This window comes from Oncorhynchus kisutch, linkage group LG26 (genome assembly GCF_002021735.2).
Source record: "Oncorhynchus kisutch isolate 150728-3 linkage group LG26, Okis_V2, whole genome shotgun sequence".
Taxonomy (NCBI): Eukaryota; Metazoa; Chordata; class Actinopteri; order Salmoniformes; family Salmonidae; genus Oncorhynchus; species Oncorhynchus kisutch.
In genome coordinates this window covers 12,359,367-12,386,164 of record NC_034199.2, presented here as the reverse complement: position 1 = coordinate 12,386,164, position 26,798 = coordinate 12,359,367, and the positions used below count along the sequence as shown (strand labels likewise).

The 26,798-nt window shown below is 39.3% G+C and overlaps 2 protein-coding genes across 12 annotated transcripts in view; both read left to right on the top strand.

Annotated features, from left to right (window-relative positions):
• LOC109870797 (RNA-binding motif, single-stranded-interacting protein 1-like) overlaps positions 1-14,166 on the top strand; it is a 64,887-nt gene extending 50,721 nt beyond the window's left edge. For all 11 annotated transcript variants that reach the window (XM_031805398.1, XM_020461419.2, XM_020461425.2 and 8 more), the window contains exons 12-14: positions 99-176; positions 366-444; positions 11,307-14,166. In XM_031805398.1, coding sequence (XP_031661258.1) covers positions 99-176; positions 366-437 — 150 coding nt within the window. In that variant the 3' untranslated portion in view covers positions 438-444; positions 11,307-14,166. The remainder of the gene's footprint in view (positions 1-98; positions 177-365; positions 445-11,306) is intronic.
• A 6,444-nt stretch (positions 14,167-20,610) lies between these two features.
• On the top strand, positions 20,611-26,368 carry cd302 (CD302 molecule). The gene is made up of 6 exons (XM_020461473.2): positions 20,611-21,071; positions 23,251-23,376; positions 23,542-23,652; positions 24,203-24,385; positions 24,731-24,748; positions 24,913-26,368. Exons 1-6 carry the CDS (start codon positions 20,981-20,983, stop codon positions 25,101-25,103), a joined length of 720 nt encoding a protein of 239 aa, XP_020317062.1. The 5' UTR covers positions 20,611-20,980; the 3' UTR covers positions 25,104-26,368.
• The last annotated feature ends 430 nt before the right edge of the window (positions 26,369-26,798 follow it).

Below are 26,798 nucleotides of genomic sequence, written 5' to 3'. Positions count from 1 at the left end.
CAGAAGTACATTTGATGTTGGGATCTGTATTGTTTATCGTCTTGAAGTAGAATTTTAGATGGATTTATACTTACACAGTTCTTTCCTTCTTTGTGCAGTATATGGCTGCAAACTCTATTCAAGGAGCCTATATTCCCCAGTATGCACACATGCAGACGGCAAATGTTCCAGTGGAGGTTTGTGATTAACTTACTATTTATAAAGTACCCGAGGTATAAGATTATAGCTATAAGATTTTAGCTCTACGTACTACTCGGGTGTTTATAGACACTAGGTAAGAGAGGTCATTCACATAGATAACTATTGATGTATTTATAGATGATAAACTGCTGCTGAGCTTTATCCAGTCTTCATTTTCCTTCCAGGACAACAGTCAGCAACAACAGATGGAGTCATCCGGTGATCATTCTCCTTACACCTACCAACAAACCAAGTAACACGGAGGTACAGTCAGTGTCTTATATTGTGAATAGGGTGCGGTTCAAATGGCACCTTATTCGCTGTATATAGTGCCCTAGTGCACATAGTCCTCTGGTCAGAATTTTACAGAAGTGGTGCAAATTGCAGTTCCACCCACAAAAAAAACGATTTAAAAAAACTAAACAGTTAAGTCTTCAAACTTGGGACATCATGATTTGTTCTAATTCAATCCAAGGCAATAACAAACATATTTGTTAAATGAATATAGTACAAAGTCATTGTTTATACCACTATTTATATTAAGAGGTGGCTGTCCCAAACCCTGACTATAAAGTCATTTATGATTTTCTTATATTTTTCACACTATTATTTGAATATAACATATTGAGTTGTTCTATTATTACATTGAAAGATGCTGATCTAATTAGTCGTTTTGTTTATTTTTAAACATATATGTCCCACCTTTTAATGTCACTACCAAAACACACACATTCAAATACTGTGGAATGAATGTGCCTTAAGCCACACCCCTACGAATATCAACAAGTGATGGGATTGCACATCGTGGCCACATGATGAGTAGTCTGTCTGCAAAGATTAGGGAGAAAATGTGTGAGCAAGTTGGTAAATCTCCTCTTGTATTTTTAAGAAGTGTCACTACCAAATATCTAATATATCAAGTATGGTTTTGGTTTGCTGGGATGTACATCTGTCCAAATGAAAGATAGCCAGCCATATGTTACCTATGGGGATTCTTTAAAGTCCAAAATCAGCCAAACCAAAATGGTCACAACCGAAACAATTGACACTATAGAGATTTATAGAGTTCTCATCTTTGTATCTGTGCCACTTATGTGACAGCACAGGCAGCGCCATTGGGGTAAGAGATGTATAGTTGCATGTATAGTTGCATGTGCCATGCCCTACCAACTGAGCTGAGGACTACCATGTGGGTAGTGGACAAGTGCACACTTCAGGAAAAAGTATAGAGTATTGAAAGGCATAGTCAGCAGGGGGCTCCAACTCTCCAAGAGCCCAAGCATTGACATCTATTTGGCCAAGACATAGACTTCTCTAATGTGCTATACTGTACTGTACAGTGTTCCCCTATGATTTTTTTTCAGCTGCGGTGGCAAAGTTAGCGTAGGGATAGGGGGGACCCTCATAGAGGAGTTTTAAAGTAACTACCCAGTGTTTCCGGATATCTATCAAGTACTATATAATATCAAGTATGACCTATAACTAGTTTTCCTTACAGAAAAGTGTAATTACGTTTATTAAAAAGCCTAGTGTTGTCACGATACCAGAATTTTGACTTTGATCCCGATAGCAGGCTTAGTATCACGATACTCGATGCCATCACAATACAATACATCTTTTGAGTTCAACGTCATGACATATGGAATTTCTTACATCAACATTTTTTTTAGAGACATCCATGTATGTATTTAATGAATCAGTTATACAATCAATTTGTCAATTTGACTTTGTTTTTACCAATCTAACTACACAACAACATAATGGTAATCGTTTATTTGGATGGTAAATCTCTATTGATAAACTGGGTAAATCAAGATGTAGCTTAGGCCTGTTCACAATACAGATGAATGCAGATTCAATAGGAGTGTGTGCATGCGTTGAGTCATTGAGCCTGTTTGCATAGGGCTACAGATTAAAAACAATCTGTTTCCCTTCCATGTGGGATTTATTGTATTGTACTGATCAACAACATTGGCATAAAAGTATTCGGTTTTTTTAAATTATTATAATTTATTTTATTAAAGTGTGCACTGTTTCTTTAACCACTAATGACATCATACACGAGGCAAGAGGATGGGAGGTCCGTCGATTCGATGAGGCAATAGACCATCTTTGGGAGACGTGAGAGTGAGACTGATTAAGTGAATTAATAAAGTTTTGGTGGCAGTCAGCTTTGACATCCACATATTTTGCGTTATGGTTTGCATTTTATCACAAACAAAGTAAGTTACTAGGGTAGTGAATTGATGTTAGCTTCAGCTGTAAGCTAGCGATGAAAGTTAGCCTAGAGAGCCCAACGATCCCCCGCCCACTTCACTTCCCTCCATTTGAAAATAAATGGAGCTCCGTTGTTTCATCGCCTCCAACATGTAATGTGGACTGCACTGTAAGTGGACCAGGCAAGATGCGGTATAAGGGGAACATCGGCTGCGCTGATAGATAGACTTGACCCGTGAGACACTGACAGAAGTACCGAAAGTAACAACAATTCTAATAACGGACCGTTTTTCATGTTCTAGTATTGAAAAAGTTCCCAAGGTTTCGGTATACCATGCAACACTAATAGGCATACCCCCATCAACAGAGTGGTGGTGGCATATATATGCGATCAAAATCACGCCAAATGTTTTTACAAATGTAAATCCCTTTCCACAAATGTAAATCGCTATCCACAAATGCAATTCACTATCCACAAACGAACACCTTTTGATTTGTATTTGTAAATCGATATATTGCATTATAATTGTTTTATAACTGCAGATATGCAGGTAATTTCTAAGGGCCTTTAAGTAAAATGACTGCCATAAAGATTTGCGCATAGGAGAGATATGAGCAAACATGACGGATATGGCAAACCTGCAACTCCATATTTTGGAAGCGCTTAGGTAACCTGATTTATGGCAGGGATTTGACAGCAATAAAAAGACATCAAGTTATCACGTGTATTAAAAAAAAGTTCTCACGCTAGAAAGACATTTCTCACTCGTAGAAAGCGATTTATATTCATAGAAAAAAGGTTTGTACCCATAGAAAGCGATTTCTATAAATCGCTGGCAGCCTTTAGTTCGGCCATGTTGATGTTGATGCAGAAATTATAGTATGGTCACCATAATATGTTAACCATGTGTAACCATAGTATGTCCAAAGTAAATAATTGAAACCCTAGCCCTACATTAATCAACCCGTTCATCACCCAAATAGTTGAATTAGCTGGCCAGTGTGATGGCACCACTAAATGTGAAGGATATGTCATACATTGTAAGTGATTATAATCCATCCGCTGTCTCATGTTGCACGGACGATGAGCATTACAGGAAACACAAGTATCCCTGAGGCCTCTAACCGTTTGGAGAGGCATGTAGAAGGGAGGTGTAGGATATGGGATCAGACTTAGTAACATAATTGCTTCTGTCCCTCTCCTCGCGCCAACCTGGGCTTGAACCAGGGACCCTCTGCACTCATCGACAACAGTCCCCCTCGAAGCATCGGTACCCGTCGCTCCAAAGAGCAAGGAAAACAACTACTTCAAGTTCTCAGAGCGAGTGACCTCACCGATTGAAACGCTATTAGCGTGCACCGTTAACTAGCTAGCCATTTCACACCGATTACACTCACCCTCTTTGACCTCCTTCTTTTCCGCAGCAACCGGTGATCCGGGTCAACAGCATCAATGGGATCAACTTTTTTTCTACGACTACAAATCGCTTTCTACGCGTGATAACTTTTTGTCTTTATGGCAGTCATTTTACTTAAGGCCCTTGGAAATGACCTGCATATCTGCAGTTATTAAACAATATATAATGCAATATATCAATTTACAAATACAAATCAAAAGGTGTGTTTGTGGATAGAGATTTACATTTGTGGAAAGTGATATACATTTGTAAATTGGTGATTTCAATTTGTGGAAGATGATTTACATTTGTGGATTGGTGATTTACATTTGTGGAAAGTGACATTTGTGAATTGGTGATTTACATTTGTGAATACATTTGGCATGATATTGATCCCATCTATACCAGTCATTAAAAATATTAATGTAGGTTCATTGCTGGTTTTTATTTTACTAGGCAAGTCAGTTAAAAACAAATTCTTATTTTCAATGATGGCCTAGGAACAGTGGGTTAACTGCCTGTTCAGGGGCAGAACAACAGATTTGTACTTTGTCAGCTTGGGGGTTTGAACTTGCAAACTTCTGGTTATTAGTCCAACACTCTAACCATTAGGCCACCCTGCCGCCCCAGCTCATCCTCCTCTAGACCGCTGATTGGCCAGCTCATCCTTCTGAGGAGTATCACATCATACTCTGAGGAAATAGCAAGCCATTTTTTAAGTTTGAGGTGGGGTTTTTGAAGTGTTTTTTTCTTTCTACAATTTATGATTTGGCCTCAAAAACATTGTTTGGGTATAAGTTGACACAATATAAACTTTTAAAGGTGATATTTTCACTGGGCAGTTACATTAAAGCTAATTTCCTGCAATTCAACACATTTTATAGAGTTTAAAAAAGTACTCATACTCAAAACCATGAAAAGGAATAACCCAAGGAGGCCAAGATGCAAAAACTAGTACAATTAATTTAATCCATGCTCAAAAGAATACAAAAAGTGAAAGTGCAGGATGCTAATAAAACATTGTAATTCACAGTTTTAAAGCTAATTTCCTGCAATTCTACACATTTTGTTGTGTTCTTATGCTATCAAACATTAGAACAAAATCAGTGTGGGCCCCATGCCATGACATTTCTGGAATTAAATAGATGTTTTTCTCTCACCCATCTACACACAATACCCCATAATGACAAAGTGAAAATGTGTTTTTAGACATTTTTGCAAATTTATTGAAAATGAAATACAGAAATATATAATTTACAGTTGAAGTCAGAAGTTTATATACACCTTAGCCAAATACATTTAAACTCTTTTTTTAAACTTTTTTTTTTTACAATTCCTGACATTTAATCCTAGTAAAAATTCCCAGTCTTAGGTCAGTTAGGATCACCACTTTATTTTAAGAATGTGACATGTCAGAATAATAGTAGAGAGAATTATTTATTTAACCTTTTATTTCTTTCATCACATTCCCAGTGGGTCAGAAGTTTACATACACTCAATTAGTATTTGATAGCATTGCCTTTAAATTGTTTAACTTGGGTAAAATATCTCGGGAAGCCTTCCACAAGCTTCCCACAAAAAGTTGGGTGAATTTTGGCCCATTCCTTCTGACAGAGCAGGTTTGTAGGCCTCCTTGCTCGCATACACTTTTTCAGTTCTGCCCACAAATTTTCAATGGGATTGAGGTCAGGGCTATGTGATGGTCACTCCAATACCTTGACTTTGTTGTCCTTAAGCCATTTTGCCACAACTTTGGAAGTATGCTTGGGGTCATTGTCCATTTGGAAACCCATTTGCGACCAAGCTTTAACTTGGTGTTTAACTGATGTCTTGAGATGTTGCTTCAATATATCCACATAATTTTCCACCCTCATGATGCCATCAATTTTGTGAAGTGCACCAGTCCCTCCTCCAGCAAAGCACCCCCACAACATGGTGCTGCCACCCCCGTGCTTCACGGTTGAGATGGTGTTCTTCGGCTTGCAAGCCTTCCCCTTTTTCCTCCAAACATAACGATGGTTATTATGGCCAAACAGATCTATTTTTGTTTCATCAGACCAGAGGACATTTCTCCAAAAAGTACAAAATGTGTCCCCATGTGCAGTTGTAAACCGTAGTCTGGCTTTTTATGGCGGTTTTGGAGCAGTGGCTCTTTTCCTTGCTGAGCGGCCTTTCAGGTTATGTCTATATAGGACTTGTTTTATTGTGGATATAGATACTTTTGTACCTCTTTCTTCCAGCATCTTCACAAGGTCCTTTGCTGTTGTTCTGGGATTGATTTGTACTTTTCTCACGAAAGTGCGTTCATCTCTAGGAGACAGAACGCATCTCCTTCCTGAGCGGTATGACAGCTGCGTTGAATTGAACCACCATTTTTTTTCTGAGGTCTTGGCTAATTTGTTTGGATTTTCCCATGATGTCAAGCAAAGAGGCACTGAGTTTGAAGGTAGGCCTTGAAATACATCCAGGGGTACACCTCCAATTGACTCAAATGATGTCAATCAGTAGCTTCTAAAGCCATGACATCATTTTCTGGAATTTTCCAAGCTGTTAAACGGCACAGTCAACTTAGTGTATGTAAACTTCTGACCCACTGGAATTGTGATACAGTGAATTATAAGTGAAATAATCTGCCTGTAAACAATTGTTGGACAAATGACTTGTGTCATGCACAAAGTAGATGTCCTAACCGACTTGCCAAAACTGTAGTTTGTTAACAAGAAATTTGTGGAGTTATAATGATGCCGACCTAAGTGTATGTAAACTTCTGACTTCAACTGTACATAAAAATTCACACCTCTGAGTCAATACATGTTAGAATCACCTTTGGCAGTGATTACAGCTGTGAGCCTTTCTGGGTAAGTCTCTAAGAGCTTTGCACACCTGGTTTGTACAATTTTTGCATTTTACATTTCTTTAAGCTTTGTCAAGTTGGTTGTTGATCTTTGCCAGACAGCCATTTTCAAGTCTTGTAATAGATTTTCAAGCTGATTTAAGTCAACTGTAACTACTGTAGTCCACTTGGGGACATTCAATGTCGTCTTGGTAAGTAAATCCAGTGTATATTTGGCCTTGTGTTTTAGGTTATTGTCCTGCTGAAAAGTAGATTTGTCTCCCAGTGTCTGGTGGAAAGCAGACTAAACCAGGTTTTCCTCTAGGATTTTGCCTGTGCTTAGCTCTATTCCGTTTCTTTTTATCCTAAAAAAAAATCCCTAGTTGTTGCTGTTGACAAGCATACCGATAACATGATGCAGCCACCACCATGCTTGAAAATATGAAGAGTGGTACTCAGTGATATGTTGTGTTAGATTTGCCCCAAACATTACGCTTTGTAATTAGGACACAATGTCAATTGCTTTGACACATTTGTTGTAGTTTTACTTTACTGCCTTATTGCAAACAGGATGCATGTTTTGGATTTTTTTCCCTTCTATACAGGCTTCCTTTTATTTCCTCCATCATTTAGGTTAGTATTGTGGAGTAACTAAAATGTTGTTGAGGCATCCTCAGTTTTCTCCTATCACAGCCATTAAACTCTGTAACTTTTGTAAAGTCACCATTGGCCTCATGGTGAAATCCCTGAGCGGTTCCCTTCTACTCCAGCAACTGAGTAGGAAGGACACCTGTATCTTTGTAGTGACTGGGGGTATTGTTACACCGTCCAAAGTGTAATTAATAACTTCTCCATGCTCAAAGGGATATTCAGTGTCTGCTTTTTTATTTGTACCCATTTACCAATAGGTGTCGTCCTTTGTGAGGCATTGGAAAACCTCCCTGGTCATTGTGGGTGAATTTGTGTTTAAAATTCACTGCTCAACTAAGGTAACTTACAGATAAGTGTATGTGTGGGGTACAGAGCCGAGGTATTCAAAAAGCATGTTAAACACTATCATTGCAAACAGAGTCCAAGCAACTTATTATGTGACTTGTTAAGCAAATACATGTTTACTCCTGAACTTATTTAGGCTTGCCATAACAAATGGGTTGAATAATTATTGACTCAAGACATTTCAGCTTTTCATTTTTTAATGAATTTGTAACCATTTCTGAAAAACATCATTCTAAATTTGGCATCACGGGGTATTGTGTGTAGGCCAGTGACACAACATCTCAATTGAATCCATTTTAAATTCGGGCTGTAACACAACAAAATGTGGAAAAAGTCAAGGGGTGCGAATACTTTCTGAATGCGCTTTACTGACACAATAGACATCATAGTGATAATAGTAGAGGGTGTTACTGTAAATAAACACTTGCACTTATGTTTTTTTCTTCTTCAAACAAAGTCATTCCGTCTGTCCTTCCGGGTAAAGACATCAGTGACTGAGCTGTGAAACCTTTTCCTGTTGGCCATCAGTTTTAAAACTCTAAATGGAGATGATGGCAAGGGTTGACAGTCGTCCTGGATCGGTCCGGTTCCCACTGTATGTCTTTATCCGTTTCAGCGTAGAAAATGACTTTTGTGGCTGGTATAGTGAGAACCAGTTGCAGTAACTTTGTCGCCTCTGTCCAGGTTTGTCTGCCATTTGTGAACTGTACAATCCAACAAAATCAGCCTTAAATCTAACAAAATTAAGTTCACCAAAGTGGTCAAACCTGGTTCACATCTGAACATTGATATTGTCCCGTATGTTGTAGTAGATTCGCCCCCTCTCTACTCTGATTAGCTGTTTGCTATGAGTTTAGCTTTTTGCCAGGCCCAGTTCATTGCATTTCTGTTTGACTCTCTCATAGAAACGATCAAAGTCTTGTCGCTGGCGTTCCAGTGCTTTCATTGTGTCGCTGCCGTACCGGCAGACACCCATATCCATCACTTTGTTCTGCAGAACATGGAAAAGCGCGTCAGTTTCATTGAAAATTCCATCATAGGCCATGAGCAGAAAGAAAAACGGTGGCTCCTGAGTGGTGCAGCGGTCTAAGGCACTGCATGTCAGTGCTAAAGGGGTCACTACAGACCTTGGTTTGATTCCAGGCTGGATCACAACCGGCTGTGATTGGGAGTCCCATAGGGCGGAGCACAATTGGTCCAACGTCGTCTGGTTTAGAATTTGGCCGGAGTAGGCAGTCATTGTAAATACAAATTTGTTCTTAACTGGCTTGCCTGGTTAAATTTTAAAAAATGGGTTGCTAACTGTTCAAAGGGTTAAGGCATGTAATTTTTCCACATAGTTGCCCCTGGTCCTGTTTGATGAGCTGGCATTCTCATCATTACCACAAAATATCAACTCGGCAGCATGCAGCATTAATTAGCTAGATCTTTCAAAATCTCCTTTAGCTTTGCATTGTGCATGCTGATGTTCAATCTCTGTTGTTCATTGCCAGATCTATCCGTGTGCTGCCAAATATCTTAAAAGCTATCTGCCTTTGGATATGAGTCACGGATTTCTCGTGCTTGTTGAGTGCTGTAGACAAGTTGTTCTAGTCGCAGTATCCGGCTCTTGTCCACACGCTGTCACTGGTGGAGAACAGCAAGCGGGGGAAGCGGAGTCCACTGCTAGCAGCGCAGCCACAGAGCCAGTCTTTCTGGGCTTTGATACCACTCAGATTGAAATAACCGTGTTCGTTTCTGTCCCTTCCTTTGATGTAGGTCCCTAAACCCAGGTGTTGTCCTTCCCTCCCTTTATCACACCCTGTTTTGCTAGATAACTGTTTCAGATGCAATATGTTAGCCATCCTGATCAGCTTACTTTAGCTAGCAGTAAAACGAACGTAACCGCCAAAAAGGTGGCAGGTGACATGTGACGTCCATAGGCAGGAGCGAGCTCTTCCTATCCTCCTGCCTATCCTCCTGCCTATCCTCCTGCCTATCCTCCTGCCTATCCTCCTGCCTATCCTCCTGCCTATCCTCCTGCCTATCCTCCTGCCTATCCTCCTGCCTATCCTCCTGCCTATCCTCCAGCCTATCCTCCTGCCTATCCTCCTGCCTATCCTCCTACCTATCCTCCTGCCTATCCTCCAGCCTATCCTCCTGCCTATCCTCCTGCCTATTCTCCTACCTATCCTCCAGCCTATCCCATTAAAAAAAATGTCACTCCAGTATGCATGCGCATTTGTTATTTGAATGCATTGAAAATGAATGGGAGATATTGACACATGGAAGGCAGCGAAGCTCTCTGCCTGCTTTTCGGTGTCCGTTAGCTGGGAGTATAAGGTAGAAACACGCATGCACAAGTCATTTCAATGTCTTGCATTGAGTTTGGAGTTTGAAAGGCGGGAGAAAGGCACAAGGCAAGGCTGCTTTTCCTCTGGCCACCTTGCACATTTTGCAGTAGACCACCGCAAATTTGGGAGGTACTAGTTCAGAAATCCATTTTATCGTGAAGAAAAAACATGAAAAGAACAAAATTATTATTGATAATATTTATATGTATTCATTTTTCATGACAGTTGTTTTTTAATAAATTTTCACAGGGTAGGCACTGTCTACCCTCCCAACCCTGACCGCACGTCACTACTCTACTATACTGTACCCTACTCTACTGTCCCGTACTGTACTCGAGTTTACTCTACTTGAGTCTCTTACAATTAAAGAAAGGGCCCATGGACTCTCAGATCTAGTGGTCTTGAGACCACTAAAGACCACATAAATTCGGTCTTTAACTTGTCATGGACTCAGCTCACTAGGTCTGGGTCTGGACCTTGGGACCGATGTCCTGTTATAAATCTTGGTCGTGGCTCCTGGATATTACCTTAGTCTTTGGTTTACAAACCATAGGCAACCCAATTTGAGGAAGACAGTGCTATCTGATCATTGGTTGATCGCTTCCAACACATAGGAATCCACACCCAGTTGACTACTTTTAAATGGTGGAAACAGTCAATGGCAATGTTTACACTAAAACGAGTCTTCCATTTATTTTTATGATTGAAACTTGACACTGAAATGCCTGTTATCTTGCCAAAATAAAGATTGGTAAAGTGATCATTTAAACATCTAACAATATGATTAGATATACAAGTAATAAAGTCATTCAATTAATCAGCAAATTTCAGATTCATACCATCAACATTGAACCTTTTACAGAGAATAATAGAGATGATATTTCTCTAAATTCAATTTAAAGGTTTAGAAAATCAGGTTTAAAAAAATCTGTTTTTTACTATTTTGTTAATTTGGTATGCAAGTTCAATCTCTCAAATGTGTCTGTAATTGAAGGTTAATCAAAATGATCACTACTGTGTATGGTAGTGACAAATTTAATGGGGAGGTAAGGAACGCGGGTAAAATATTATATATTATTGTTTAATTGTGTGAGTATGTCTACCTGGCATATGTTGTAAGACATCTGTGCTGAAAGTTTAGGATACAAACGTGATTTTTTTTCTTTCTCCAAACCCCAATTTGCACCACTTCTATAGAATGACCCATGTATATGGTTCCATTGGGGACAGAGCCATGGAAGGAGCCAATGCCCCCCAGCCTGTATGGTTGTGGGTAGATGTTTCATATGATAGAAAGACAATTAGTACCAGAGTTTAACTCATCTGATTGTCTTGGTTGTGTCCTCTCAGGTGTGGTAGGAGCCCAGAAGAATGAGTTGTATGACAGCTGAAACAATCATGGCTTCCTCTGGTGATGGATTGTGCGTTAAGGATTTATCCCAGTTTTGCACAGGTTCCGCAATGATTTCCTTTTGTTTGTGATAAGAAAAACAAGTGAGACTGTTCTGTTATAAGTTCCATGAGGTGCAAATAAGCGATTAATTTCATCGAAGGATACTATAATTCTCAAAAAAAAGATTTAAAAAAATAGTTGTATTTTAATAAAGAAAGAATGTTTATTTTTTACCGAGGATTGTCACATGGATGCAAGTACCTAGAGCGGATCATGTGACTTGTTGTTTAAGGTGCATGATAGTAAAGATGTCTTTTGTTAATATTGTTTATGATTTCAATTTTGTTTTTCTCTTATTTTGTACTGAAATAGATTTTTCTGAAGATTTATTAGCCAGACATCTTGAAAATGATGTTTTGTGCTTGCTGTGTGAGTGTTGCTATGGTGATGTGTTCAATGTTTTTTCTTGTAAAGTGATTTATCTTAGTGGTCTAGATTGATCTTTCTGTCTCATACAATTTGCCTTAAAAAAAATCCGTACAGTAGCTGTATAGGCAACCTCCGAGGCTAGAAATGAGCAAGAAATGTTAAGAGCTATTGCCTTTTAAATCAGCTAAATAGGGCTTTTCCTTTGAGTATAGCTTATAAAATCTGCTGTGTTTAGAGATGTAGGATCTTAATTTGATCACCCTCTTGCCAGAGAACTTTCCTGCAATGCAGGACATTTTAAACTTGTGGTGTATTTGAGGTTTCAAGAGGCTTCTGAAGTGTGTAATTTCCATTTTGTAATTTCCCTTTTGAAAATGATATTAACCACTACAAAAATGTCCATTCATTATAATCCACATAATAATTCACATTTCCTATTGCTGCTGGATTATTTTCCTGCTGTAGCAAACTGGCTCAAATAAAGATCCTACATCTGTATGTGTTTTGCTTTTCCCCTCTAAAAATGAATCTAAAGTAGAAGTATTTGAATTTTTTTTTTAGAGTGAAACGACCCTCTGAATCTGATAATGATTTTGAATAGGATGTCATGTTTGTATTATCTGAGGGCCTTAAAGGTCTTTGGTTGTTGAATGTGGTAGATATCCTGCTGAATGATCACATTTTGAATTTTGCCTTTCAATTACTTGGTGTTGTAGATTAGCCTAAAATGAACTTCTTGGGGTGGGGATGGAATAAGGGAGGGTGTGGTTGTGTCTTTTTTGGGAGATGTTGTCGTTCTCTGTCAGCTTGGCAGGATGTTTCTTTTTCACTTTCAGTTGAAATGCAAACAGGCAAACTTGGATATATTATTGTGCAAAAAAAACTATCAAAGCCTTCACGTACAACATGGAGTTTGAGTTGGGGAAAAACTGAGATTAAAATGTCGATTTTATTGCACCTAGCTCTTTGATAGGAAACAAACAAGCTTGGCACTTCCAATTATAGTTTACTTCACCAAAGAACTGAGCTAGTAAATTGAGGAAAGTGTCATTTCTCTCTCACAGGGATGTGATTGACTTTTTGCCAGACTAAATTGCAGTTTGGAAAATGTGCCTTTTTTTGTACATTTACTTTCAGTTTTCATATGTTTTATGAAAGTATGGACACAAACAAGCTTGAAGGACGATTTGGATCCAACAAATGCCACACGCTGATTTCATCACTACAGAAAAATGGAAAATGCAGTGTTAGAAATACAAAGAAGGCAGTTTGAAACTATGAAATTACAAAAAAAATCGTATAATTATCTGTTTTGACATTGTGCAACAGATAATGTTATTGCTAAAAGTTTGATTCTTTTTTATCATAGTAGATTTGAACAGGCTTTATGATTGAGTTGTCTTCCAGAAGCCCGTGTTCTGTCCTGATGGTCAGACAGACTGACCAGTTATCTACCTCAAGAGTTTCGTTTCTCCTCTGTATTGGGCCGGGTTAGCAGGTCCAGCCTGCCCTTCCAGACCAAACGCCATGCTCAGGAGCTGGCAATATACACTTGTTTTCTTTCAGGTTGTTTTTAATACTTTTTGATTTTCTTCACAAATTTTATTTTTATTTTTAATTATGATATATTATTAGAATCATTTTGAGGACAATTGTGCATTGAGCGTTTTTTAGTTGTGTTCAGACATTAAGTTTCATAGTTTCAAAAGTAGAACTGCTGCTTTCATCACAAGACATACCAGAGGCTAATAAAAGTGGTTGAAGACAAACAAAAGCTAAAGCTGAAAGTGGTATTTCCTGGATCTGTGACATCTCCTGAGAACATCATTGTTGCTTTGTCAGTCCAGACAGACTTGCAGCAGCATTTCCTCTGCAGTCAGCTTGAGTTGAGTTACCAAAGTAAAGGGCCATTGTGACTATACTTGAGATTTCTGTGTAAGGCCTGAGAGTGATAACTAATTCTGTCGAGTGCTTGTGAGGGTTATGCTGCTAATGTCTGAACCAAGTGCCATACTGCGTCTGGATCAAGGGTTTGGAAAGGTTCATAAAGAAAGAAAAATGCTCATTTAATCAACCATCGTGTTAAAAAGTCATTAAGTTATATTGAAAAGTAATAATTTATGAAGAAAGACGTTTTGTACAGATCGTTTTGAAGAAATAAAAGATTTTCATAGAGATATCTATATGAGAGTTAATTTTTTATTTTGTTTTACTTGTACCACACATTTCCCAGTGGTAACATATGTCCAGTTTAAAGAAACCATCCTCTGTGTTTTTGTTTTTATAGTGTTTGTTAAAGCCAAAAATATTTTCAGTAGATTGTTACATAAGCTTTATTTCTGTTCATTTCTTTGATTATTTTTTTTTTAAATAAAAAATGAAATTGGACTTGTTCTGTGTTCTGTTGGTGTGGGAGGGAAGAGATCTCATTATATTGATATCTGGCTGTAAACAAACCCTCAGAGCTGAGCCAGTTGCAGATGAAGAGCTTGTTCATTTCCATCCTAGCAACATGACAAAAAAAGAGTCTTGTTACAAGTTAGCATTATCTAAGTTATAGGATCTCTGTGCCTAAAACTATACAGGCCGAATCCCCCAAAGTAAATTGGGCGCGTTTGACATTGCAGCCGACTTGAAAGGCGAGTTGAGACTGACTGATCTACAAATCACCTTCCATCATAAATAACTACTCAATATGATTTGTAGATCGGCCAGTCACAATTTACCCACGATACAAACCGGCTTTGATTATCTCAAACACAGCCAATGGGGAGTTTGATTAGACTGAACCTGGGTAAACCGGGCTACGGCCCATTACGTCACCGGGAAAAAGTGGTGAAGGAGGAGTGCCCACCTCAAGTCGAGCATGCCCTGGCCATAATGTCCACAAAACAGCACAATGAATCGTTCAGAAACATAAAACATGTATTTTCTATAAAATATATAGTTGTTTTCCTTGGGAAGGCAGGTAAAACGATATGAGTTTTCTATAAAGAGCAAACACTTTTGCATGTGGAAACACTGAATCCTAACTCATTACTCTACGTGCTTGACATACATCACTTTGTTTTCGGGCGTCTTTGCCGTCGAATTTGACCGGGGCACCCGGCTCACCCCCCGGAAGGCAGCCGGTTTTAAAACGAGTGCAATCAATGCTAACCCGGTTCGCCCGGGGCATTAATGAAATCCCCTCAATGTTTTTAGCTATAAAGTTTTGTTTCACAGTCTTTGCCTCCCTCCTTATTGCTGATCATTACCCCATCAATCCACTGTCTCTATTGGATGTACTTAATTAACCAATGGCAGCTGCTCCTGCTCTACATAAACATACATTTCTGAGTAAAATTGTTCTGTAACAATCAAGAGTAACAAGTGGAAGATAAATTACTTTGAAGATTTAAAAAAAATATATGAGTAGCTTATTATTTTACATTTCCATACTGTGAAATGTGTCAAGACCAGAAAAATTGGAAGCATATCAGAAATTCAGCATATCTTTGAAAGTGTATTATATTTGAACCTTTCTTTGAGTCTCCCTTTGTACGTAAATGATACAGATAACCTCTGTTTCCACAGATAAGGTGCTGAATGAAAACAATTTCAGCAGTTACCGCTGACATAGCCTTTGCAGTGATTTTCTTATGGATCTTCCTCACAAAACCAAAAGCTTTCAGGAATGATTGGAGCGACAGCACAGCATGGCCTATGAAGGCCTATCTCCTTACCAGAAACTGGCTCACCAAGGCCCGGAAGTGAGATTATTCCCCCACTACCAATTTCCTCATAGTACATGAGAATTCCAGTCATTTGCCTCAACAAACTGACACTGACCTTACCTCACACAGTTGAGATTGACACCGCTGCCGCATACAACGACGACGTGACACACGTCCTCTTGCGACAGAGGGGAAACTTATCTATGTGGGCCGTTACGGCAGCAAATGACATATACAGAAGCATCAGGAAAAGGAAATTTGATATATGGGGTAGAATCATGGCAATCCAGCCGAGTAATATAACTCTGACAATGCAACTTATCATTAACCTTTCGTCTGTTTCATGTCTCATCTTGTGCACTGTTTTGTAAATCAGCTATGGAGGCAATCTGATCAACATACCAGGCCTCACTTCGCTAGTCTGTCCTTAGAATGCCTGAACAGGCCTTACTGTTGATGAGACATTCTGTTGAGTTGAACTTACAGTGTGTTTGGCATTAGCACATTCACAGCCCTGAGGGTGAGGGCAGTGTAGAGATTATCAACACCATGTCCTGGCCATGGTGTTAACATGCATGTCCCAATCTCAGCCAGTGTGAGTGGTGACAGGAGGGAGGCTACAGGGATGGGGGCTTGGAGAGGGCTATGACCAGGCCTGGGTGGGTAGTGGATGGGAGGGAGGATAAATGGATGGGGGCTTGGAGAGGGCTGTGACCAGGCCTGGGTGGGTAGTGGATGGGAGGGAGGATAAATGGACGGGTGCATGGAGAGGGCCTTTGTGGCCAAGCCCTGGACTGGCAGATGGGTCTTCCTGGTCTCCTGCAGGGTGTGGTACCACCCAACGGGGAACCGTGAGCAGACAGACGAGGAGCCAGATCCATGCTGCAGCTGTCTGTGGCCTGCAGCCACCTGCGTCTAGCTGATACAAGTCGGACACGCCTCTTCATCTACTACAGCTATGGCATACTACCCATTCTGCCCCTTTGTCTGTCTGCAGGTAATATGAGCGATCTCAACAAAGGTGTAATGATTGTGTGGTGATGTGTCGTCTTTGAAATAACCATGTCTTCGGTTCCATCGAAAAACGTGGCCTTTACACAGGGAGAGTACAAAGGGCTCTTTTATCTTTTTGGGATCTGGCAAGGTCTATCTCAGTGGAGAGTGAAATTACGAGTGTTCTCTTTCTATGTGACCATTATTTATGATTTATTACATTCAACAGTCTGATGATTTTGAATGGATGGGTGTCTATGATTGCTCGTTCTGTCTTCGCTCACACAGGGTTCGATCTAAAATGGCTGCCTGGTCTCAGGTCCTGGAGGGCTCCTGAGGATAATAACAGGATATTCATGTTTTTGTTATTTTTTAGATTAGATGTCTACTGGACATATTTGCTAAGTGGGTTCATGTGAGTTACCAATCAGTCTTGTCCATTGCTACAGTAACTTGTGTTCACTTTAATAAAAACAAAGTGTACAAGTTTAAACCATTCAGGCTGGCTGTTAAACCGCCAAAGAATCTCTGGCATTGCTGAAGAATTTCTGCAGTGGATGTGCAGCTGACATCGTGTCTATGTTCCCTGTTGATTTTGTCTTGTTTATTAATGTAGTGTCTCTAGTCTTCTTTTGTCTAGAGCTGTGGCTTTCGTATACACCACTGAGCTCTCTGCCATTCCAGCTCTCACCAACATTCTTCTCACTTCTTAATGTCTTGCGCCTTGTTTATTTTTCACTGGGAGCTTTGGATGAATTAATGAGACAATAATTGTATTCATCATTTGAGTCGTGGTAGGCCTACAAGTAAGGATCTGGCTATACAACCTAAGAATGGGTGGAATTGACTGTGCTTCTTATTTACATCCAGTCAGTAATTTCAGTTGAATATATACGTAAAATATGTTCCTGTGTGACTATGACATATTTATACTGTAATTTATCAAATATAAAGAGGCACTCTGCAAGCTTTCAGGCAGCATGTTATCCTACTGGGTTGCAATCACTGAAATCTGTACAATTGATGTACTTATGGCACCATCTAGAGGACTTAATGGGTTATTCTGTAAATCAATGTCCCCCTGGGGCCCAACTCCTTTATCAAAACAAAACATAACAATAAAACCACTTCTCCCTTAATTAACATGTTGTTGTTTCCTTCTCCACAATCTATAATACAATTATATAGAATTAAATGCATGTACAATGATATTCTTCAACTTCCCAATAATTTTAGCTGGTGCATTAAAAATGTAAAAGGGAGTTGCTGCATAATCATTTGCTTTGACAAGCTTCAAACATACACTGAACTTTGCAAGCCTACTTTTTAGAGGGAACATGTAAATTCAGGCACTGGCAGTGGTGGATTTACCATTAGGCAACTAAGGCAATTGCCTGGGGCCTCACGTCATCAGTGTGCCTCGTGAACTTGGCATACTTACACTAGTTTAATAATACATTATTTATCTTATCTTCCTCCTCTGCTTGAGGCCATCTTCTGCTTGTGAGTAATCTCCAATGTGCACTCTTAAGCAAATGGATCGGGGTTTTTTGGCTGTAGCTTTTGTACGGTTGGTGATATTAGCTTTTACGACCCCATAACTGAAAGCTAATAACTGGAGTGAATATGCAGAAGACATCAAGTCTATGTTCCCTGTTGATTTTGTCTTGTTATTTCCCTCTACGATGCTCACAAGCAGTGCAAGACACGTTAGAAGGGACTGACAAAATCGCATCTTTCGGAGACGCATAAAGATGGCAGCCCCCATGCACTTTCCACAATCGTCGTATTGTACATTGCTCTCTCTTACTCTATTTTTGTATTGTCATTAGCAGGGTATACATCAGGATCGGCTCAAGACATAAGCAACATAAACTGAACTCAGTTGGGGTCTCAACTTACTGTTGAGGGTTAGAAGAGTAGAATACACAAAGTGCAAGTTTGAAATTTGGCTGTGGATCAGCAGTTTTTCTCTTGTTTTGTCAGTCACTGAGAGTCACTCAATTAGCATTTTCAGCCAAATTTAGCTGACAGATGTCATTAACATAGCATAAGGCATGCAAAATGTGTAGTTTTAGAGGAAATTAGCTTTAGATTTGCACAAATGCATCTCTGCCCCATGGCAAAATGAGTAGAATTGCATGAAATGTGTTATAAAATTGCAACATTTTCTCTCCACCGCATGGTCAATGTGTAGAACTGCAGAAAACTTGCTTTAAAACGGCAACATTTTCTCTACGCCCCATGTGTAGAATTGCAGGAAATGTACTTTCAAACGTACATTTTTCTCTCTAACATCAAGAGGGAGGCCCCCCAACCAAATCTCGCTTAGGGCCACCAAAAGGCTTGGGCCGGCCTTCGTATACATGATCACAATTTTAGCTCCAAGACCCCAGCCATTTGAAATAAACAAAAAAGTAGGTTGTGCTGATTTATTGGCGCATTGAACCATGTTGCGCGCCTTACTTTAAAAACTCTATGAATAATGCTAAAACAATGACGTCATATCTGAATTCTGACATATTTATACATGTTTACCACTGAAAATAATGCAGATATTTTTTTCTACACACATAATTATTACCTAATACCTGATCTTCTCTGATGGTTTCCTGAACTTTCCAATTCCTCTTTGATGCATTTCACTCACTTTTGTGATGCAAATAAGAAATGTTCCACCTTTCCCATATTCAAGTCAATTGACATATTTTCTTATTAGCCTTATGAACATAAAAACTTTGTTTCAATTTGTATCTGTGCTAGAATAGTTTAAAAGTCCATCAAATGAACTAATATATATGTATTGGTCTATATTGAAAAGAAAATATCAGATATAGGTATTGGCCCAGAATTTACACATCATGAATCCCTCAATTGAAAGTGTTAAAACAGAATAATTTTGCAAAATATTCTACCAACTTTGCACAACTCTTAGGGAAACAGATATCCATGATCTTTGTCAAAATTGCTCATGCTCAGTAATTTTGGTTGGGAATCATTGATGGACAGCAATATTCTAACCTTGTCTCTGATTTTTCAAGCTAATCTAAGTCAGGACTGACACTGGACCACTCAGGAACACTCAATACCTCTTGGAAAGCCCTTCTGGTGTGTCTTAAAATGTTTGTAATTGTCCCGCTGAAAAAATAAAACTCTATCCCAGTGTTAGATTTTCAGAAGGTTTTCTCAAACTTTTTACCTGGGCTTTGCTCCTTTCATATTTGTTTTTTTTATCCTGACAAACTCCCCAGTGCATTCCAGTGACAAGCATACCCATAACACTGCAATAGTAGATTTAATTTTAAGGCAACAAAATTTGAAGACTGTGCAAGGGGTGTGTAGACTTTCAGAAGCAATTGCCCTTCTTTTGGCCTGCAAATTGCTTTTGACAAACAAATCGGTCTGGAAAAAAATCTGTGCGGTCTGTTGATTTTTTTTTTTATCCCTGTGTGGCCCTCAAACCAAAATTATTGCCCACCCCTATTCTATGTAGTGATGCAAAGACATTTAGTAATGGAGGGCATTTCAAGTCTTTCCAGTTAGCATTTTCATTCTGCTTCGTTCACCTGAAATAGCTGGCTCCGAATAGCTCTTTGTTAAGCAGCCCTAGGCCTCTTCCTGGGGTCTCCAAATCTGCCCCTGGGCACTGGGGCGAGTATTTACCACTATTTAAAGTTAGTGGGGTGGGATTTAATTTCAACGTGAGATGCTGCAACGTGGTCTCAGGGCAATTTGTATTATTTTGTACGTGAAGCTCTATTTAGTATGCTATGTTACACTATTAGGTTACATTATGAATGACACAGCGGTCGAACATACATCCCCCATGCGACTCGAACATGCAACCTTTGCACCTTTGCATTACTAGACGGTAGTGAATTACGCCTGCCCATATAGTTTTTTTTTAAGGGATAAAAAATAAATTATGTATTCACAAATATCTACAAACAAAAGAGGAATAATCACATGCAAATAAGCATACAAGCAAACTATTTACATTGCCAGGAGCCTGCCCACATGCTCTATCTCAGACAGCACTGACACGATTTTGACCAAATTTGGGTGAATGATGCGTCTTGCCACCGAAATTAAACTGATTGGCACAAGGTGGGAGAGCTATAGTAATTCACTGAAATGTGTTAGTCACATGTGATATCTCAATTGGCCCAAGAGGGGGGCGCGCTGCATCATTCGTGGGGGACGACATGTTTTTTGTTGCCTTGCTTTTTGTTTAGTTTTGTATGTTGTTTCCGAAAGTTAGAGGGTCTTAAAAGTTTTGGATTTCCCCTTTTGTTTTCTCAGTACAGTAGTGGGCGGCAACAGAGATACTTTTGAGGAGATAGGAAACTCAATGGAATCATATTTACGTCCGCTGTGTACGTTTCCCGTTCGTAATATCTCTGGCGGCAACACAACTTTTCAGGAAGTAGTCCGTCCTAATACCACACCGAAGAAGAAGAACATTTTGGAGCCGTGATTTGGAGCTTGCGAACATGGAGTCACTGAAGGAATGTCGTCTTTGCTCCATATATTTATGCAATTTCCTTTTTGTTGTTGTTTGTTGGCAATCTACTCTAGCTGGTGGTAAGTCGAGATAGTATATTTATTTGAATCAGAATTGTATTTTTTAAAACCGGATACGAAATGCTCTTTACTCATCGGTATTGTTCGAGAAAACAACTGGAAGTTGTTGTTTCATTTTAAACTTTGGACGACAACTTTTCCACACGGTTTCCTGCTGAACAAATGTGTAACATTTTACTGTTGCGTTGCGCACGATAATAATTCCTGCTTTATAGGGCTTCATATTTTTTGTCTGATTACATGCCAGATTTGCTTGTTTTTATTAGAGGGTGACTTGGCTTGTAACCAAGTTCGGACATCACGAGGTATAAGGTTTAAACAAACAGTAATGTGACCCTAATTTCCAAAGGAAGCAGGAAGTGTGTAGTCTAAAAACCACACTCAGTAAAATGTGCTTAGACTGCTCTCAAAGTGGGTCCACATACAAAATGTAAACAATCAATTAATTACATGGGATTAGTGCCAGTGCCAAATTTACAATTGCAGGGATATTGGAGTATTTGAAGTAGAAATGTACATTTAGGCAGGGATTAGGAGAAAGTGACTAGCAGGATAAATAATAATAGTAAACAGTTTGGAAGCAGCATAAGTGGTGGTGAGTGTGAGCGCAAGAATGTCAGCATAGGCGTGATAGGTGAATGGATATATATGTAAACAGGGCTGAAAAGTAACTAGTTGCAGGAATATCTAAAAAAAAAATATGGTAATATATATATATATATATATATATATACATGTAAACAGGAGTAATAGTGATAATATTGCACTTGATTTCTATATGACAATTTAATACGTGTGCATGTTGATTTTCATGACACTATATTAATTTGGGAACAGGTTGAAACACACATGAAACATTTATGGAAATTTTACTAGCTAGCAAATTTGTCCTGGGAGATTAACATTGGGTTGTTGTTTTACCTGAAATGCACTTTTAAATATTTATTTTAAATATATATTTTGTTGCTGGATCTTTGTAGAATTGAGTCACACAAAATTGTGTGTTCTCTACTCTGACAGTTAATCAAAGAAAACGGAGTTTCCCTTTTATCTGTAGATTAATCTCTCGTTGTTCATTCTTCTGTGGACTTTAAGATGCATTACCGCCACCAACTGGATAATATTTTATCGCCTGGCTAAACAGACGCCTGCCAGCAGTTTGGATTAAACGATTGATTAACATGTATGTGTACATTTTATTTTGCAGCGCACGCAACATGGGCGGTTTAGTCAGTATGTAACCCTGCATCTCAGTGCTAGAGATGTCACTACAGACACCCTGGTTCGAATCCATGTTGTTCACAACCGGCCGTGATTGGGAGTCCCGTAAGTCGGCACACAATTGGCCCAGCGTCGTCCAGGGGTTGGCCGTTGTAGGCCGTCATTGTAAATAAGAATTTGTTCTTAACTGTCTGGCTTAGTTAAATCAAATAAAAATCCATTGCATTACATTGAGCCATTGGACGTCCCATTTAGCCTTGTTTGGCAAATGCCCCGCCACTGTCCAAAAGCTCCGTCTAGACGCAAATACGCCTCGCCGTTTTGGAAACGTTTGGAACGTAACTTTTATACTTTTTTTAAATACAGAAGACACACTTAATGTACGCAGTTTAGGAAAGTTTCCCCCAGCTGTATTTTGAGAAATGCATGCGATCCGGTCAAATGGAAACACGAGCACAAGGTGAGAGGATGTGTCAAAGCTGAGGCAGTGTGCGACAAAACAACCAGGTGCAACTTTGCTAAACTGCGAACGGTTGGTGTATCTTTTGCATTTGAAAGGTTCTTTCTTGCTTATATGAAAGTTAAGTTCCAAGGGTTTGAAAAACCGTACCACTAGCAAGGATTAATCCAGTTTCTAGACGTTAAAACAGAGCGCCGGTATTGTAGTTCACATGGAGCCACCTGTCCTCCATACCATCAGGTGAGAACCCCAAGATGGGGACCTGCTATAAGCCACCTTGGGTTCTCGAGATGTATTGGATGTTGCACTAAAGTCTCTCTCGCTTAACAAAGTCAAACATACATCCTCATTCACGTCCCTACTGATAAAACGGTCACTTGCTTGACTAGTTTGTGCAGGTTGTTGGAAATGTAAGTTGGACCAGGGACGCCTAACTTTGTTTGAAAGTGGATGTAGAAAACTATAGTGTTTTTGTCTCATCATTAACTCTCTGCACAGACTGTCCTGCAGATGGGCGCACCTGGGTGCCTTTCAGACAAAGATGCTACCACTTCGTCCATGGAGAAGAAGACGTGGCAAAAAGCTATACGATTGACGCTGCGAAAAACCTCTGCTCAGGATATGGTACTCCGACGCCCCCGATATGAAGATGTCTTTTTATTCCATAATGTTACACCTTTCTTATTATTATGTATTAGATGAAAGGCTATAATTGAATTGAACTATTTAAAACTACTCTCAATGTTAGGACAATCTGTGGCAATTGAAAACTATGTTGTCTCTCTTTAGAACTGTTGAGTGTCCAAAGTGCAGAGGAGAATAATTTCATCACCAAGTACAGTCCGCAGGTGTGGAAAGGCAACATGCACGTGTGGTTGGACATGTATTATGACAGTGATGGTAAGTACTTTTTAGATGTAGGAGAAAATATGACACCTCCATATTATGAATTTTACTTTGCCATATCACTTGGTTGTACAGTATAATGTGGTCACTTGACCCACTGCCACAATCCATATTAAACTAGGCCTTGGGATCAGTGTTTGTAATATTTGTAACATAATGAGTATTGCGAGTACATTTCTTTGCTAATAAGATCCATCAGGTCTTGTACACTGACAGTAGTGCTAAAACTGCCTGGAAAGAGTTTTGGTTTTGTCAAGCATGGCTAATGCAGCTGTCCCATTTTTGAACTGCACAATGTCAGGAAATCCTGTTTTTTTTAATGAAGTTCTAGGAGGATGAAAAAAAGAAACTCAACTAAACTGTGATCCACACCCAGATATTAACGGCTTTCATGTGGAAAAAACGCAGACACCGCTGATTTTATTTGAACAAGGTTGTTTTGACTCTGTATATCTTCTCGTTATGAAAGGTGAAATTAAGAGAGAGAATAAATGGTAATTGCTATTTTTCTAAATTTGATGTCTTGGTTTATTTGTCTGATAAGATGAGGACTTTAAGTGGCAAGATGAAACGGGTCTGAGCTTTAATAACTGGGGGAATAACTCCAGTGAGTCTGAATTGATTCCCATGGACACCTGTGTGGCCATGCACAGCAGCACAGGGGAGTGGATGAAAGTCAGCTGTGTCGAAAACCCAGAGAATGGCGTGGTCTGTGAAACTGCTGAAAGTAAGGCCCTATTTTTATCAGCATTTGTGACCCATAACCTTTCTACTCTTAAGAGACGGGACACACCATAACGAATGTCGCCCGTGCGCAGTGGGCGGCCATCAAATAGCCTCTGACCACCGAATATTGTCCGCCATGTTTAATTTCCCAACAATTACACATTTTGAATCACAGGTGATCTTCGTTATGGTGTGTCCTGCTTCTAATAGCTCTGTTGACATAAATCCACTGCAGCAATGTTGTTTTGTCAGTTTGATTAACAAGTGGTTGCAGATTTATTTTCATTTCTGAATTATTTTTTGTCATGTTTCACTGATATGATGTTCCTTTCTTCTTCAAACGCAGAGAAGGACGGCAAACTTGGTAAGTGAAGTGAGGCCATTTTCCTTTAATTTGTTCTTAGATAGCCATACAGTCATAGAAAGACTGAATAGAACAGGTGTCCCAGCCCGTTCTATTCATTATATTTCTATAAATACAGTAAGCTCAATGGTGACCTATCCCTGCATTGTTTTTTGTGCACTCAGCTCCCAGTCCACTGCTTTCAGCTCTGGTAATTCTCAGTGTGATCGGAATCATGGGGATCTCTGCAGTCTTTTGGTTCCTGCACCAGAAGAACCGACACGGTTCCGTCCTCACGTCATTCGAGTACCACCCCCCGTTCAGGTCTCCCACCTCTGACGAGGCCTGCCTAGTGGAGACTGATGACATGACTTAGTGGGAAGTCCTCTTAGATTATGCTGTGTGCAGTCACTCTTGGAGGAGAGGACTCGGAGAGAAAAAGGTGACCTTAATTGAGGCGGGTTCCATTGTCCAGGAGAGATGATTTGACAGATAAAATAACACTGCGATGGAATGACACGTGGCAACTTTTACCACCAACTAGAGCCACCGTCTGCTTAGGTCCATTACACCATTGCCTGTCTGAATGGGCTCCTTTATGGACATTGGGTCCGTCTGCTTTTTTGAAGATGTATTATTTTAATTATGGATGTTTGTGTTTGCCGAACAGGATCCTAATGAAAGTGTGTTTTCAGAAAATTTTCCTTCAGAAAGTCTTGTTTCATAGTTCAGGGTGCCCTAAAGTCCATTACTGTGAATGTAAACTATAATTTGCTTGCAGTTAGAATTTATTCAATATTGAATTGTGAGAATCGCTGTTTTCAATCTTCAAAGACATTCGGTCTCCTGTTGTTTTTTGTCTGCATCTGCATACAATTTGTGATCTTTGTACCGCATGGCGAGTCCGATTTGAAAAGTTATCATTATCAAACATCTTCATGTTCTATTGCCCTTGTAAGTGTTCATACTTTTAAATGATTTTATCTCTTCCCATAGTGTCCAGGCTTCAAATGTCTTAGTTCTCGATTTAAGAGATAAATACAAGTAATTGAAATTACAGAGGGATAATCCATTATTTATATCTCAAACAAACAGATTAAGGCTTGTCAAAGAGCCAAATTCAACCAGTGTGCATTTTCTCAACAAAAAAAGGGGATCTCTGCAGACCTGTGTCCCATTGTTTGCATGCTGCTGTAACTTAGTTCAAAGCATTCTTTGTGGCGATTGTCAATGTACTGACGAGCTTTTACAGATGATTACATTTATAATGGATATAATTTTTTGGTGCATTAGTCTGTAGTGACATGGGAGAAAACATTTTAGTGAGGATCGTTTGCCTTTGACCTGAACCATCTCCTTGTTCCGACTTCCTAAATAATCATAAATTTTTTTACAAAGCTATTAATCCAAATTGTAATGGACTAATTTTGGTATGGTCAGTGCCTTTACTAATGCATTAGTGATCCAGTATGTTACAGTTTGTGGAGTGGGCCTAAAATTGTGTATTGACAGAACTACACCCTCATAAGGTATTTTGAATGTCTGTAAGCTTTTTGCTAATTACTGTGCAATATTTATTTAATTTGGCTTTAGCTAAGCCCTATTTGTTACTCAAAATAAAGTTTGGAAATCACCTGTGAGTTATGGACTCACCTGTTCTTTTTTTCATTGACTTGTGTGAGTGTCTCATCTTGTGGGCAAACATGCTTGGTTACCTTGTGCTTGTTTTGAGATTTCATAATGGATGAAATTGCAGTCAAAGTAGTTGTGCGCATGTTGCTTCTTTGACAAGTCTGACAATTTGCAGTTGTCATACTGACAATGAATAAGTCGACATGGTTAACAATGTTACATTAATGGAATCTTAAAGTAATCCCTCATCTAGCTGTGTTTACACAAGCAGACCAATTCTGATTTTCTTCTCACAAATTGGTATTTTGATCAATCAGATTGGCTGTGAAAAGATCTGTGTTAGGTCAAAAGACCAATTAGTGGAAGAAAGTATCAGAATTGGTTATATTGGTCCCCCCCCAGATTTTACAACCCTAACTGATCCCACAGTGCAACACTT

Bases quoted from the DNA above. Each gene is read 5' to 3' on its own strand.
- cd302 (XM_020461473.2), top strand. From the start codon at position 20,981: ATGGAGTCACTGAAGGAATGTCGTCTTTGCTCCATATATTTATGCAAT. The intron at 23,377-23,541 runs GTACTCCGACGC...GTCTCTCTTTAG, and splicing joins AAACCTCTGCTCAGGATATG to AACTGTTGAGTGTCCAAAGT. The intron at 23,653-24,202 runs GTAAGTACTTTT...TTGTCTGATAAG, and splicing joins CATGTATTATGACAGTGATG to ATGAGGACTTTAAGTGGCAA.